This window comes from Salvia splendens, chromosome 21 (genome assembly GCF_004379255.2).
Source record: "Salvia splendens isolate huo1 chromosome 21, SspV2, whole genome shotgun sequence".
Taxonomy (NCBI): domain Eukaryota; kingdom Viridiplantae; phylum Streptophyta; class Magnoliopsida; order Lamiales; family Lamiaceae; genus Salvia; species Salvia splendens.
The window spans coordinates 23,846,533-23,861,063 of NC_056052.1; the positions used below are offsets into that span (position 1 = coordinate 23,846,533).

Sequence of the window (14,531 nt, forward strand, 5' to 3'; positions counted from 1 at the left end):
ACATAATTAAAGGCTAAAAATACCCTCGTGGACGACTACTCATCCGGCGGCACTACCCTCAATTGTCTTTAGAGGCCCAATATCATGGCCTCGTGCGATCGAAGTTGCGAGGGGGTCATAGTGGACCTATCGGCCATATTGAGTTGGGCCAAAAGCTGCCACAACGAGTTGGTGGGGGTGGAGGTGGCTCATATGGAACAGGAGCGGGAACTGGAGCATCGACGGTTGCAGCCGCGGCTCGACAGCGGTTGGCTGCCGCCTTCTTCCTTCCTTGTGGTCGGAGTTGGGAACAGCTCGGGCCGGCGTCGGGGCTACTCAAGTTAGCTCTGGCAAGTTGGCTAGCCACTTCTTCGGAGCCGGCGTCGGATAGGGATACCGACCTTGACCATTTAGAGGAGCCGCTAGAGGAGGATGTTACGCTTCCCATATACTTCGGGTGCGGCCGCATCTCCTGCCAAACGTTGAGGTACTTGAACGGCTTGTAGTTCATGGATTGGTAGGTGCTCATCGCGGCAGTGATGAAGTCGACCTCGTTCCGGCCGCTCCCCGCATTCCGCTCTTCCTGGAAGAAATAACCATTGAACTTGCCAATTTCATCGTTGGCTCGGAAGATGGCGTTGCGCTCGACTGTTCCCGGTGGCCAGTTTTCATTGTACCGGCGAGCAATGCGCCACCAAAAGTGATCGCCGGATTGGTTCGTGCCAACCACCGGATCTTCGGAGATTTCCAAGTACGCCTTGAATAATTTATCCATCTCCGCCGGAGTGTACGGTGTGCGGACACCGCGAGTAGGAGGAGTCGGAGTTTGGGAGGGGACGGTCGGCCTAGGCTCCGGTGTCCACCCGTATCGCCCTTCGGGGGCACCTTGGTCGTCGATTGGGTATGGCCGGTAGCCACCCGGAACGCCCGAACTTTGGGTTTGAGGAGGGGCCGATTATTCCCTTTCCGGACTAGGAAACGGTGGTGAACCGAACCATTCGGGGTTCCAACCGGAGCCCGGGGGGTTATCGCCGTGGCTGGACATTGTTATGGTGTAGGAGTGGAAGAAAGATTGAGAATGGATATGGGAGAATGAAGATGAGAATTGTGTAGTTTGGTGTGAATTTTTGGGTGTGAAAGTGAGGTATTTATAGATGAAAATGTGTATTTTTTAGGGAAAAAAATAAAAAAAAATAAAAGTGGTAAAAAACGATAATAAACGGATATATTTTTTTTGGGAAGTGAATTTTTTTTAAAATTTTTTATCGGTTTTTTTTTAATTAAAAACCGATTTTTAATTAAAAAAAACTCAACTTGATTGTGGCTGCTCTTCGCAGCGAGCAGTGTCGTGCCAGCGTCGGTGACGAACGAACGTCGTCCGTCCACTACTGTGCATGCTCTGAACTTGATTGTGGCTGCTAAATACAAGCTTTCTAGTTAAGAATGGACATCATCAAAAAAGTTAATTTAGCATATTTCTCTCAATTAACTCATTTTTGCTAAAAGAAAAAGTATTTCACTTAGCATGGGATGTACGGAAAAGAGTAGGTCTTATTTAACCTGGGACAGAGGCACTGGGGAGTACAATCACTTCAGTAATGTATTGTGTTTTGTGGCTCAAGAAAAGACTCCACTTTATTTGAATATTATTTTGTGAAAAAATAAAAGACGTCCAATAAATAAAAAGTAACGTCCAAAAATAACAAACAATATTTTCCAGTTGGATAAATTGTTATTTTTATCAATTCATCTTATCTTATAACTAGAATTCAAAATTTCTCAAATTAAAAGCACATTAAATCCGAAATTGTGCTAGGAAACTACTAAACGACCCAATCTTAAAACTCATAAGCACACCCATGGGCCCGGCCCTCATAGTGACCCAGTCAAAGAAGCCCATTTTTATGAAATGTGAAGTTATTTATAGGCGAAATGGGTCCAAGTTAGACCAATCAATTTATAAGTTCCATCAACACAAAAATCACGTTTTATTATTGAGAAGTTCGAATGAGTTTGCAGTGGATTTAATTATATTGAAATTATAAGTCAACAAGCCTTCTAGATGTTAGCTAATTAATTAGAAATTTTCACTATTTTGTAGTATATCGTTGAAGTCGTAAGTAAATTTTGTATAAACAATAAAGTGGGATGAATTTGACTTTGAATCAATAAAGTTTAGCGTATGATAATTTGAGTCAATTATCACAGTTGTGCGCACAAACACTTGACAATATAATACTGCGTAAATTATGAAAACAAAATCGGGAATAAAATGGGAAATAAAAGAGGACTAATCTGGCTTAATTTATTCTCAACATTTTGTCATTCTTTCTCGAGAACATTTTGTCATTCTTTCTCATTAAATGGGTAGTTCTGAATGTTAGGAATTCTTGTATTTATCTAATGAGCGTAGCGGAAATTGCATACAAGAATAACAGATCTAGATTCATAATCAATAACAGATCTAGATTCATAATCATATTGAAAGTTGAGCATGTAAAACATAACGAAACTAAATCTTACTTGTTGTGTTGTTTTCTTCTAAGATTAAATCCTGTAAGTTGAATCCACTACTATCGAGATTCACGTGCAATCCAATCCGATGCAGGAACTATCCCGGTACAATTGCTCTATAGAAGAATGCTAGGAATTCTCTCTACAAAGCTTTACGTATTTTCTCTCTACTGTTACGCTATTTCCCATGCCTCACAATGCAGAATAAATAACCATTATATAGATGAAGAGTCACTAGGGTTCCATGATTGTTGAGCTTATGGACTAATATAATTATAGCCCAAATATAATTACTTAATTCATATTAATCTAATTCTAGCTCATTTCCTTTTAGTGAAGCGGTTCATAGGTTTGAATTTGATTTACACCACAAACCTAGTTTGATTCAACTGAGACTTATATTTGTGGGGTTCAGCTTTAATTACTTGCCAAAAATGCAGGCGTGAATAATATGAGAAATTCTTCATTGATTGTGTTACTCCAAAGTCAGCATTGAGTGACATATAATCAAACTATGGCAAATTTTTAATAAGGGAAATAATATCTTTTTACCTGAATTTAAATCTTAATTACTACTACCAAACAACATACTACAAAAAAGTTTATTTAATTGTATCTTTTGATAACATACTAAATATTTTTATCTATTCCAATCAGTTATACTTGTCTTAAAATACTATTTTGTTATCTCATCATAGTATTATAATATCCGGCTATATCTCAAACTTAATCTCAAAACCGACCAAAACTCTGTCATCATCTTCATTTTCCTCAAATTATGACCACAACTTCAATTACAAACTAGATTTAATTAATCGACTCAAAAGCAATAAAGTAACTTTATTCAATACTATTTATATATTATTATTTTAGTATCATAAAAATAGGCATTCTTTCAATTTTAATTAGTTATGCTAGCATAATACTATTTCAATTATATTTTTAATAAATGTTTATTTCTAATTAGATGGATGAATCTCATTTTCGACTAATAATATTAAAGAACTTTTTTTTTATCTTTTTCCTTACTTTATCAATTTTCTATTAATATTCGTGGCATTCAAAAAATATTTACTTCATCTGTCTATGAAAAATTGGCTTATTTTATTATTTTAGAATGTCCATAAAAAGTATTCTCATTTCTAAAAATAGAAAGCTATCTCTGTATTCATTTTTTCACGTCTGTCACATACTTTCACCTACTGTTCACCTACTGTTCCTCTGTTCTCTCTTAATAAGACTATTTTTTGTAAACTGGAGAGTATTTTTTAATAACAAAATATTATTTTATGAGTTAATGACGAAAGATTAAAGTGAGAAAAAATATATAAAATAGAGATAGAAGTACACATAAAAAGTTTCATTTTTAATTTTAATACACTAGGAGGAAGTATGCATAAAAAGTTTCATTTTTAAATTTATTACTCTGAAATTGTAAAAAAATGTGTGGCTCTCTGTGTTTTTATATAATGCCTGTCAAAGAAAGCAACTCATCACTCCAACCCATATCGTGACGTGCAGCTGTTTCCATATTCCGACACTTTTTTCAAATCTCACAATCTTTTTGACTTTCTGCATAAGGGCTCATTTTTTAATTCCTTATTCGTTTCCTCGATCGATTACTTTTTTTGCGAATCTCAAACACAAGTATCCAAAGCAACAATAGAGTAAAAAAGGAGAATAACAAAAATCAAATCCAATAAAAAATTTAATCCATTTCAACCAAAATTAAACATTTTTTCCTTTTGCTGATTCTGTCCTCTACCGCCACTACTCCTACTACCAAATTTACAACAAACTACTCTCTTTTTCTCATCAGCACCCCCAACTCTCTCGAAATTACAAAAAGAGTCCCCCTTTCCTTTTCTACCTGAAGCCTTTGCAGCTTTTTTTCACTGCGACTCAAACACCACCAACTGCGGAGGGGCAGCGGCGGAGATCTCCTGCATCGCGCCTTGCGTGTGCCGGTGCTCCCCCTCGTACGTCACCACCAGCATCGATGGATCATCGGTTGCCCTCTCCACATGCTTTCTCGCCGGGCATCCCCTCACTGTACTGCATTTGTAGTATCCCCTGACATTCATAGAAGAACCAAATCGTTAGCAAATTTGATTCGTAGATTTGTTGAAAAGTTTAATTGGAGAGTGATTGGAGATGGTGCAGGGTTGTACCTTGGGTATGGAGAGCCCTTGATCGGCTTCTGCCCGTACTTTCTCCATGAGTACTCATCCGAAGGGATGTCTGCAACTTTTGAGCTAACTGCCGGAACTCTAATTACTCGTTTCACCTTGGATTTCCTGCGAATTTGCATAAATTCTGTTTAGATAATAAGATTCAAGGGCTAAATCGAATTGCAGAAATAATACGTAGAATAGAAAAATCGCGCACACACCTCTTTTTGCAGTGGCATCTGCTAGAACCAGATGTTTTGCCGGAAATGTTATCGGAGTGGTTATGCTCACGGCACCTCTTCCCGGAGAGCGGTGGTTTGGAGGCTGAGATCGGTGGAGCAGCCGACGTCAGAAACATACCTTTTCCGTTGGACACGCTGCCTTCGCCAGTAATCGAAGACAAAAACGTAGACGACGAGTTTCCCGAGGTCGACACTGCCGCTGAGAGACTGAGTACGTCCTTTCCAATCACTTCACCGCCGTCCTTCGCCAAAGGAGCGCTAGGCTTCGTGAAATCAAGCGTCAACGGCTGAGACGCCGCAGGCGCTGGAGGCGCGGGCGGCGCCGGAGAGAGGGAGAACAGGCTCAGAGGTTGAGCAGGACTCCGCGGCTGAGTCGGTGGAGAAGGCAGGTACAGACGCTGGACAGGAGCCGCCGGTGATGGCTGAATCTGAGGCTGCGGCTGAATCGGCGCGCGGCGAAACCTGGCGTGGCCGGTCCGGTTGAGAATCGTGATTACCTTCTTAAACTTTGAAACGGTGAAATCGGTGATTTCTCGGCAGTCAAGCTGCTGGTGATGCATCTGATTCTGCTGGTGAGAAACTGTTCGAATCAAATGCTCCATAGACTTCAAACCTGCCGATGCCGCTTCCTGAATCGCCATCTGCTCGTTGAGGTTCACGTATCCGAGCAATTCCACTGCCATTGAATACTCTCTACGAAAATTTAAAACAAAACTCCGAAGAAAATCGAATATCAATCCAGCTTCATCAGGATGAGAGAACGAAGGGGATGTGAATTGTGATGGAGGAAGGGGGAAATATATGAGAGGAAGACGTGACCGGGCCAACCGGTTATCCGGTCTAGGTCAAAATCTCTGATTTTGATCCAACGGTGGAGATTTTGTGATTGAAAACTTCAATGTGGTAGGGATAAAAGACAAATTACTGGCCTATTTTCTGTTTAAAAGTGGGGAAGGGCTGTGGGGCCCAATGACGGAAAATCTAGGAATTGCTGCTGCCAGTCCAGTTTTGAACCCTCCACTATACTGTACAATCTCTACTCCATAGTGTACAGCTCCAATAATATGATTTTGAGGGTAGCGCGTTTGGGGTTGGTTTGATAATATTAGATTCTCTGGGTAGGGTTGTGATTTCTCAAAGATGGCAATGATTGGATTTCTCGTGAAGAGAGAGAGTTGGTGAGAACAAGACGAGGTAGGGATGGGGTTAATGACGTAGGCTGTGATTAATTTGAGCATCCGCAGCTGTAGGACGGAGTCCATCCGAGCCAGCGGCACGGCGCCCGCTATCGGCCGCTGCGCTCTCGCCGCTGGCACGGCGTAGCTCGATGCATCGAGCACGTCCATGCCAGCGAGTAGCTGACGTGTCCTCCTCTAATAGGCCAACGGCAATACCGTTGGTAATTTTATCTCTTTTTTTAAAAAGATCGGATTTTAATTAAAAAATCCGATTAAAAATAAAAATATATATTTTCTCACTTCCCAAAAATTATATCAGTTTTTTTACCACTTTTAATTTATTTTTCAATTTTTTCCCCTAAAAATTCACATTTTCATCTATAAATACCTCACTTCCACACAAAAAATTTCACACCACACTAAACAATTCTCATGTAAATTCTCTCATTTCCATTCTTACAATTCTCAATCTTTCTTTCACTCTTACAATAAAAAAATATCTAACTCCGGCGATCACCTCTCCGACTCCCGCGGTTGGAACCACGAATTGTTCGGCTAGCAACCATTTCCTAATCCGAAAACAGAATTTTCGGCCCCTCCTCAAACCCAAAGTTCGCAAGCTTCGGGTGACTATCGGCCTTACTCGGTGGACGACCAAGATGCCCCCGATGGGCAACACGGGTGGGCACCCGAACCACCCGTACCTAGAGCGGGAGGGAGCCGCAGCTCTCAAACTCCTCATCTTCCTACTCGTGGTGTCCGCCCCCGTACACTCTGCGGGGTGGATCAATTATTCAAAGTGTTTTTGTCTATCTCCGAAGATCCGTAGATTGACACGAACCAATCCGGGGACCATTTTTGGTGGCGCATCTGTCGCAGGTACAATCAAAATCGGCCGGGTGGAACAATCGAGCGCAACGAGAGTATGGTGCGCAATGTCATATACAGAGCCAACGAAGAAATCCAAAAGTTGCAGGGGTATTACCTCCAAGAAGAGCGGTCGGCGGGGAGCGGCAGAAGCGAGGTCGACATCATCTGTGCCGCGTAGGCTACCTACCAATCCCAACACAACAAACCGTTCAAGTACCTCAATGTTTGGCAGGTGGTGCGTGTGCATCCAAAGTATAGGGGAGACGTATCATCCTCCTCTAGCTCCTCCGAAAAACGATCGAGGTCGATATCCCTATCCGACGCCGGCTCCGATGAGGTGTCCACCCAGCTCGCCGGAGCTTACTTGGGTAGCCCCGATGCTGGCCCGAGTAGTTCCCAACGCCAGCCGTAGGGAAGGAATAAGTCGACGGCCAACCGCCGTCGCGCAGCGACTCCATCCGCCCCGCCCCCGCCCCCGCCCCCGCTCCCTTTGTGCCACCTCAACCCCCCACCAACTCGTTATGGGGGTTTTGTCCCAACTCAATTTGGCCAATAGGTCAACTATGACCCCCGAGCAACTTCGATCGCATGTGGCAATGATACGAGGTCATCAAAGAACATTGGGAGTAGAACCGAATGAATAGTCTTCCACGGGGGTATTTTTATCCTTTAATTATGTAGTTTTTATTTTTTAGGATTTTAATTATGTAATTTTTATTTTCTAGGAGTTTAATTATGTAATTTTTAATTTTTAGGATTTTAATTATGTAATTTTTAATTTTTAGAATATTAATTATGTTTATTTTTTATAATTTGTAATAGTATTTCGGGTAATTTTAATGCATTTTAATATAGTGGAAATGTTTTTATTTAAATTGAATAATAGAATGGTGGGACCCTTGAGCTTGTCCTTGCGGAATAGCACGAATGTGAGTGTTGTGGTCCTGCCTAAGGACATGAAGTAAAAGTGGGTCCGGGTTCACATCCGTGCTAGTTGGCAAAGGCACGGATGGGGATGCTCTAAATGTGGGGGAGATAATCTTAATTAGGATTTAGCTGTTAGAGAGTAATTAATCTGTATGCTGTTGGCTGCGATTAAATCCAATTTATTTCTTTTTAATTGGTTGCTGGCTAATCATAAGCTACACAGATATCTATTTTTTATTGTTCATAGCATTATTATTAAAATAACGAGTTTCACATAAATTTTATTTTTCGTCACACGGTGTAATTATAAGCTAGGTTAATATGTTAACAAACTGAAATTTCTATATATGTACTTGTTTAATAAGTTGGTAATACGTAAACATAGATATTTATATAACTATATTCAAGTGTTTGGAATCATAGTTAACCTATCATGTAAGCACGTGTTATCTTCTATGGCTCGTATGAAGTTTATCTTAACACGAAGCCTGCATTTCTTATCTTACTGTTCAAATCATCTCATTACCCATCTTTCTTATCAAACGATAAAAGTGTATTACAGAAGGAATTGTATAAAGATATGGTATTGATAAATGCAAAAATAGTTTTTTCTTATTAAATCATATATAGATATGTATCGTCTTTATGGGATACAACTTTCAAAAGTATATTAGAATTTAGACGTATAAGATATGACTTAATTGACATCGAGAATCTTTGATAAAATTATATAAATTTGTATGATTATCATGTAGTGTGTATATATATAACTAGTGATAACACTTGTGCTATGCACGTCACATAAAATTTTCAAATAATGAAGATAAATATAAGAGGTGAATATAAGATGAAAATTGTAAACATAGGAGTACATAATTGTGTTGTCATTTAGCCTGTGAATTAATTCGTAGAAAAAATATTGCAATAAAGAATTAAATCTCAATTTTAACCTAAATAAATGAAAGGCAAACTATACTCTCTAGCACAATTCCAATTTAAATCCAAATATAAGGCTAATTAATATATAAATTTAATAACTTAATTATATATAAAAAATTAATGATAGTGCACTGTTTAAAATGGGTTTCAAAACTTCTTCAAGAAGCTAGCATTTTATTGGATTCATTATTTGTCCAATTGTTTTTGCCTTCAAATATTAATTAATTAATTAACTATTTTCATGTCTAAAAATATTTTGGAAGACTTACAATAAAATAAAGAAATAAAAGACACTCCATCTTTCCATTTTCCCTCCAAAAAGGACATCAAAGTCTTTTCACCCAATTTTCACTTTAGATTAGGATAGATTATGCAAAAATATTCTATGTTTTGTTTTTTTTTTATTTTGGGATGGTCTTCTATTAAAAGTTTCATTTTATTTATTTATTTTTAATAAATGAATTTCATATTTACCAACTTATTTTTTTATATATTATATATAAAAAATATACATAAATTTTGATTTACCTCACATTAACATTTATTACCATTGTTCTTTACATTTTTTTAAACTCGCAACAAGCCAAAATGGACACATTATGGGAGAAGAAGGGGTATAAGAGTGTCCACAATGGGGGAGCCGCGGCCCCCCATTGCAGAGAGCCGAGAGCCTAGGGCGAGCCGCGGCCGCGACCTTCACGCGGCTGAGCCGTGTGAGCCGCGGCCCTCCATTGCAGCGGGCCGCGTAAATAATTTTTTTTTTAATTCCGAATTTTTTTTTTATAAATATGCACTTCTATTTCCATTTTTTTCACTTCTTTCTACACTTCCAATCCCTTCATTTTACACTTCCAAACCCTACAAAAAATGCAAGGTGGAGATGGTAATTCCCCGGGGTATGGAGACTTGGGATACAACAACTTCCCCAATCAGATGTGGAGTCTGCAATCGCCCCAATTCCGGGTCCAGTCATCCCAGCAGAGGAACTTGGTTCGCCAACCATCGGGGTTCGGTGACTACCGACCGAATATGGACGCGATCAACAACCCGCCCCAACACTTCCAATCCTCCCAATTCCAATCCTCCCAAATCCAATACTCCCAGTCTCCTCTGTTTGAATCTGATAGATTCACATAGGAATAGTTGATGGGTACACCGGAGACCCCGACATCCGGTAATGTGGAGATGGAGGCCCCCACCGGGGGTCGCTGAACCGGCGGTGGTGGGGGGCGAGGCGGCGACGATGGCGGTGGGAGGCGAGGCTGCGGCGGTGGGAGGCGAGGCGACGGCATTGGGAGGCGAGGCGGCAGAGAGCAGGGGCACACCGGGGGAGGGCGAGGCGTAGACGGAGATCCGGAAACCGACGGTGGCCGAGGCGGTGGTGATCGGCGGGGCGAGAAGTACAACGACGATGAATCCCTCGCAGTTGCGCGGGCTTGGGAGGCGGTCACGACGAATCCGGTCATCGGCACGGATCAGACCGACTTTTGCTTCTGGAGGCGCGTCCTGACGGTGTACAACGACTTCAAACCAGAAGGCAGTGTCGGACGTGATGAAGGCCAGATCCGGAAGTAGTTCTGCCGGATCAGTAGAGCTATGAAGAGGTTCAGGAGCATTTACGAGAAACAGCTCCAGAATGCCGAAAGCGGCCGCAGCGAAGCCGACGTACGGGCGTTATCGTATCAGTTGTTTAATACTGAACGTTGGCCCAAGTTTACCTACTGGAATGAATACATGCTTCTCCGAGACTCCCCTCAATTCAAGGCGATCTGCGATGATGAGACCGGTCCTACTGGGAAGCGGACAAAAATCGGGGCCGACGGCACCTACAGCAGTGGTAGCGACTCACGCGCATTCGACCTGAATGACGATGTGAGGGATGAGCCCCCCTCGACAATGTCGAGGCGCCAGCGCCCGCAGGGCCAACAAGCCGCCATCCGGGAAGCTAGAACCGCTTCCCAAGTCTCTCGGGCGAGCGCGGCGGCACCGCACCCTTCACCGACCGCGGCGTTGACTCAAACACTGGAGGTGCAGATGATGAAGCAACTTGCGGATAACTTGTCCTTGTACGAGAAGTCGACGGACCCTATCACCAAGATGATGTACTACGACCTCATTCTTAGATTGAGGTTGAAGTTGGGCTTCTCCGTTCAGTCGGAGACGGGCGAAGCTAGCGCCGGTGGGGCCGGTGTCGGCGGCGGTGGAGGAGGTGAAGAAGATGTGCCGGATTCCGATGACGCCACCGAGTAGGTAGCGGTGGCGTTTTTTATCTTTTTATGTTGTATTTTTTAAAAAATTTCGTTGTAGAATTTTCCCCTATCAAAAGTACGACGGAAATTTATCTCTAATTCGTAACTTTATTAAATTATGTTTATTTCCCAAATTATTAGTCTACTAAAATTTAATATAGTTAAATTAAAAAATAACATTAAAAAAAGTAAATAAATTAAATTTTTTTTAGAGGGCCTCATTTGGTGGCCATTGTTATTTTTGTTAATTTTGTTACTTTTACCATTGCGGAGGGCCACATAAGAGCCACGAATAGTGGCCGGGCCACCATTGTGGACACCCTAAGTTACTAACGAGTAGCCAGTCCTCATTTTGTTCTTCTCGATATTCGACTCAGATTTTTTTTGGGTACCTGGATATTTGATGTAAGTATTCTAATCTAATAAAGTACACGAATATAAAAAATGGTGTTAATATAACGTTAATACAAATAATTTGATATTAAATGTGTGTGTGTGTGTGTGTATGGGCACTAACTTATGCTATTGGTGGTTTTGTTATTGAGATGTCTAATACTTATTTTTAACATAAAAAGTATTCCTTCTGTCATAAGTAAGACAACTCATTTTTCTATTTGAAATGTTGAAACAAAGATGATGAAACAAAGATGATTCATTACTAAAAGTGAAAATATTTTTATCTCTATTTTATTCTATCTCATCTTAACACAAAACTGCAAATTTAACATAAAATTGGTTAAAAATGAATAAGTGTGCCAAACTATGCAATTTTTTGCACCGTTCTAATTTCAAATATAATATTAAAATTTTGCATATATGTGCAATAACTTTCAATTTTGTCAATTTTCATACGGCAATTTTTTTTGTCGAGATTTAAGTTTGAGGTCGAGGTTGAAATGCCTATATGGCTTACATAGTCGATGTTACTTTGTGACTGAGTGAAACATTGTAGGACATGTAGGCATTTTTGTACTTATACCAGGTTAAATCTTGCAATAAATATTTGTCATTTAAAAAATGAGAAAAATTGAAAGTGTGTACATTATTTGCTAGTGAAATTATAATCTATGTGCAAAACCACAATTTGTGAATGTTTATCTATTTTTGCGCAACCATACAATAGTAAGGAAAAAGTTCATTTCATCCGTTCACCAAAAGGGTGCGTCATTGAAAATGACATATATTATAATAAAAATATTGAGTAATTATTTTATAGAGGAAAAAATGTCACGTTTAGCGGCACAAATAATGGGTTAAAGTTGTGAGCGTGAGCGATCTTATAGTAACCAATGAGTAATGTGTGGGTACACAGTATGTAGTTTGGATTTTTATTCAAAAAAAAATACGTAAATTTAATGTGGACGCTTTATAAAGTAATTGTAGTTTACTTTTAATTGCCTAACACGGTACTAATAATAACAAATGATACTCGTATAAGATACTAACATAATGTACATAGCATATAATATCGCATCCTAAACTTTTTAACATTACTTAAAAAACTTTTATGATTGAATGTTCATATATATTTACGGACGTAACGAACCAAAAATTGTACCATTAAGATTTCATTTGACCAAGAGAGTACTATATACTATGCTACCAGCACATAACTATGCTAGCATGATCAATATCAAAATAAGAAACTAACTCAAACTCATATTATCCAAATTCACTTTCTTGAACCACTCCAAATTCCCAACTGATCAGTTCTTTTCTTGCAACAAACAGTTGAAAATAAAAACTAGCTCATGATGTTCAATATATTCAAGAAAAATCTACTCATTAGACAGATTATAATAATTAGTCACTTCAATATAGGAGCATTAGTTTAACTGTAAATTTGAAATGTACTGTTTGGTCTCCAACAATTTGCATCATTTTCAAAGCGGTGCCGTTTTGACTAAACCAAGACAACGCAGTTAGCAGAAGGGTAGAACTTTGAATTGAATTGCAATAGCAAAGTGGGTCAATTACGTAAATTTCATAAGTCGTGGGGTTGAAAAGAAATGGGGAACATTCGAAGCTATTTAAATGTAATTTAATCTATTTTCAACGACGATATTGACAAAAGGCATCGCAATCGCGATATATTGGCTACTAATAAAATACTCCCCCCGTCCCCGAATAAGAGTCGCTAATTTCCATTTTGGGCCGTCCCCCATTAAGAGTCACTCTTCATTTTTACCATAAATGGTAGTAGGCCTCACATTCCACTAACTCACTCCACTCACATTTTATTATAAAACCAATATAAAAAAGTGGGTCCCACGTTCCACTAACTTTTTCAACCAACTTTTCTTTACATTTCTTAAAACTTGTGCCCGGTCAAACAACGACTCCTATTAGGGGACGGAGGGAGTAATTAGCATTAAAAAAGGCTGACTAGAAATTTGAGCAAATCACATGGGAAATGGTTGACCAACCCTTAGTTGTGCATCGACCGTCGGATTAACCGAGGTAGCATCAACGGCTAAGATGATCTCCCAGGGGTTGACTATGATTTCGTGTATTCTTGAAAATATCAATTTCATAATACCTGTGGATTGTTGCCACGTGCATTCCACTATTTCGTTGTGGTTTTGACTTTTGAATGTTGTGACAAGTCAATGTATTTGAATAGGTATGACTATTATTTTATCGAGGGTTAATATATTTTTTCATTCTATTATGTATGCAGAACTTGTAAGTTTGTAATACTATGGTATGCGAAATAGCTTCTGTTTGTATCTCTAGGAAAATAATGAAATTGTTTATTTAACAAGTTAGGAAATGAGATCTCTCAACCTCAACTACATCGGAATCCGTCACAGAATCCTTTTTGTCGATAATAATTAAGTTAGCACTTAGAGCATCCACTACGCGTCCCCCGCGCAGCTCGCGTCCCGTCCCGGAGGGAAGGTTCCGCCGCGGGACCCGTTGCAACGTTCGTCTCGTCCCGTAGCCCGTCCCCAGCCCGTCCCGTAGCACGTATCCGCGAGACAAGGGACACGCCGGCCCGTCACGCGCCCGGGTGACATGGCACGCCCCCGATGCATGCGTGACGCCCACTCGCTGGCCCGCGAGTGGGCGTCGTCACGGATGACGCAATAAATCAATTTTTTTTAAAAAAATCGAATTTAAAAAAAAATACTTTTTATTTATAAAAATTATTTTTATATTTAAAAACAATTTTTACAAATAATTTAATACAAGAAATTCGTAATAGCCCACATATATTTGATAGGCTTGCGAATTTATGAAACTCATTCTTGGTTGCTTCTCTTTTATAGAGACAACCTTGAATGTTTTATGTTCCACTTTCGATGTGTGACAAAGTCATTCTTGATTGATTCTCTTTTATAGAGACAACCTTGAATGTTTTATGTTCCACTTTCGATGTGGGACAAAGTCATTCTTGGTTGCTTCTCTTTTATAGAGACAACCTTGAATGTTTTATGTTCCACTTTCGATGTGGGACAA

General features: G+C 39.9%; 1 protein-coding gene across 2 annotated transcripts; it reads right to left on the minus strand.

Annotated features, from left to right (window-relative positions):
• Positions 1 to 4,188: 4,188 nt before the first annotated feature.
• Positions 4,189 to 5,692, minus strand: LOC121785127 (probable WRKY transcription factor 11). Of its 2 annotated transcripts, XM_042183498.1 has the most exons (4): positions 5,229 to 5,692; positions 4,886 to 5,186; positions 4,665 to 4,790; positions 4,189 to 4,566 (listed from the first exon to the last, which is right to left on the minus strand). In XM_042183498.1, exons 1-4 carry the CDS (start codon positions 5,587 to 5,589, stop codon positions 4,386 to 4,388), a joined length of 969 nt encoding a protein of 322 aa, XP_042039432.1. In that variant the 5' UTR covers positions 5,590 to 5,692; the 3' UTR covers positions 4,189 to 4,385. The 2 variants fall into 2 exon arrangements, with proteins under 2 accessions (XP_042039432.1, XP_042039431.1); XM_042183497.1 differs by having other exon boundaries at positions 4,886 to 5,692.
• Between the last annotated feature and the right edge of the window lie 8,839 nt (positions 5,693 to 14,531).

What these genes read in the sequence shown, in the direction of transcription:
- LOC121785127 (XM_042183497.1), bottom strand. Translation starts at nt 5,589, where the DNA reads ATGGCAGTGGAATTGCTCGGATACGTGAACCTCAACGAGCAGATGGCG. An exon ending in AGATGCCACTGCAAAAAGAG is followed by an intron (nt 4,791 to 4,885) that starts GTGTGTGCGCGA and finishes GCAAATTCGCAG; the next exon opens with GAAATCCAAGGTGAAACGAG. An exon ending in AAGGGCTCTCCATACCCAAG is followed by an intron (nt 4,567 to 4,664) that starts GTACAACCCTGC and finishes TATGAATGTCAG; the next exon opens with GGGATACTACAAATGCAGTA.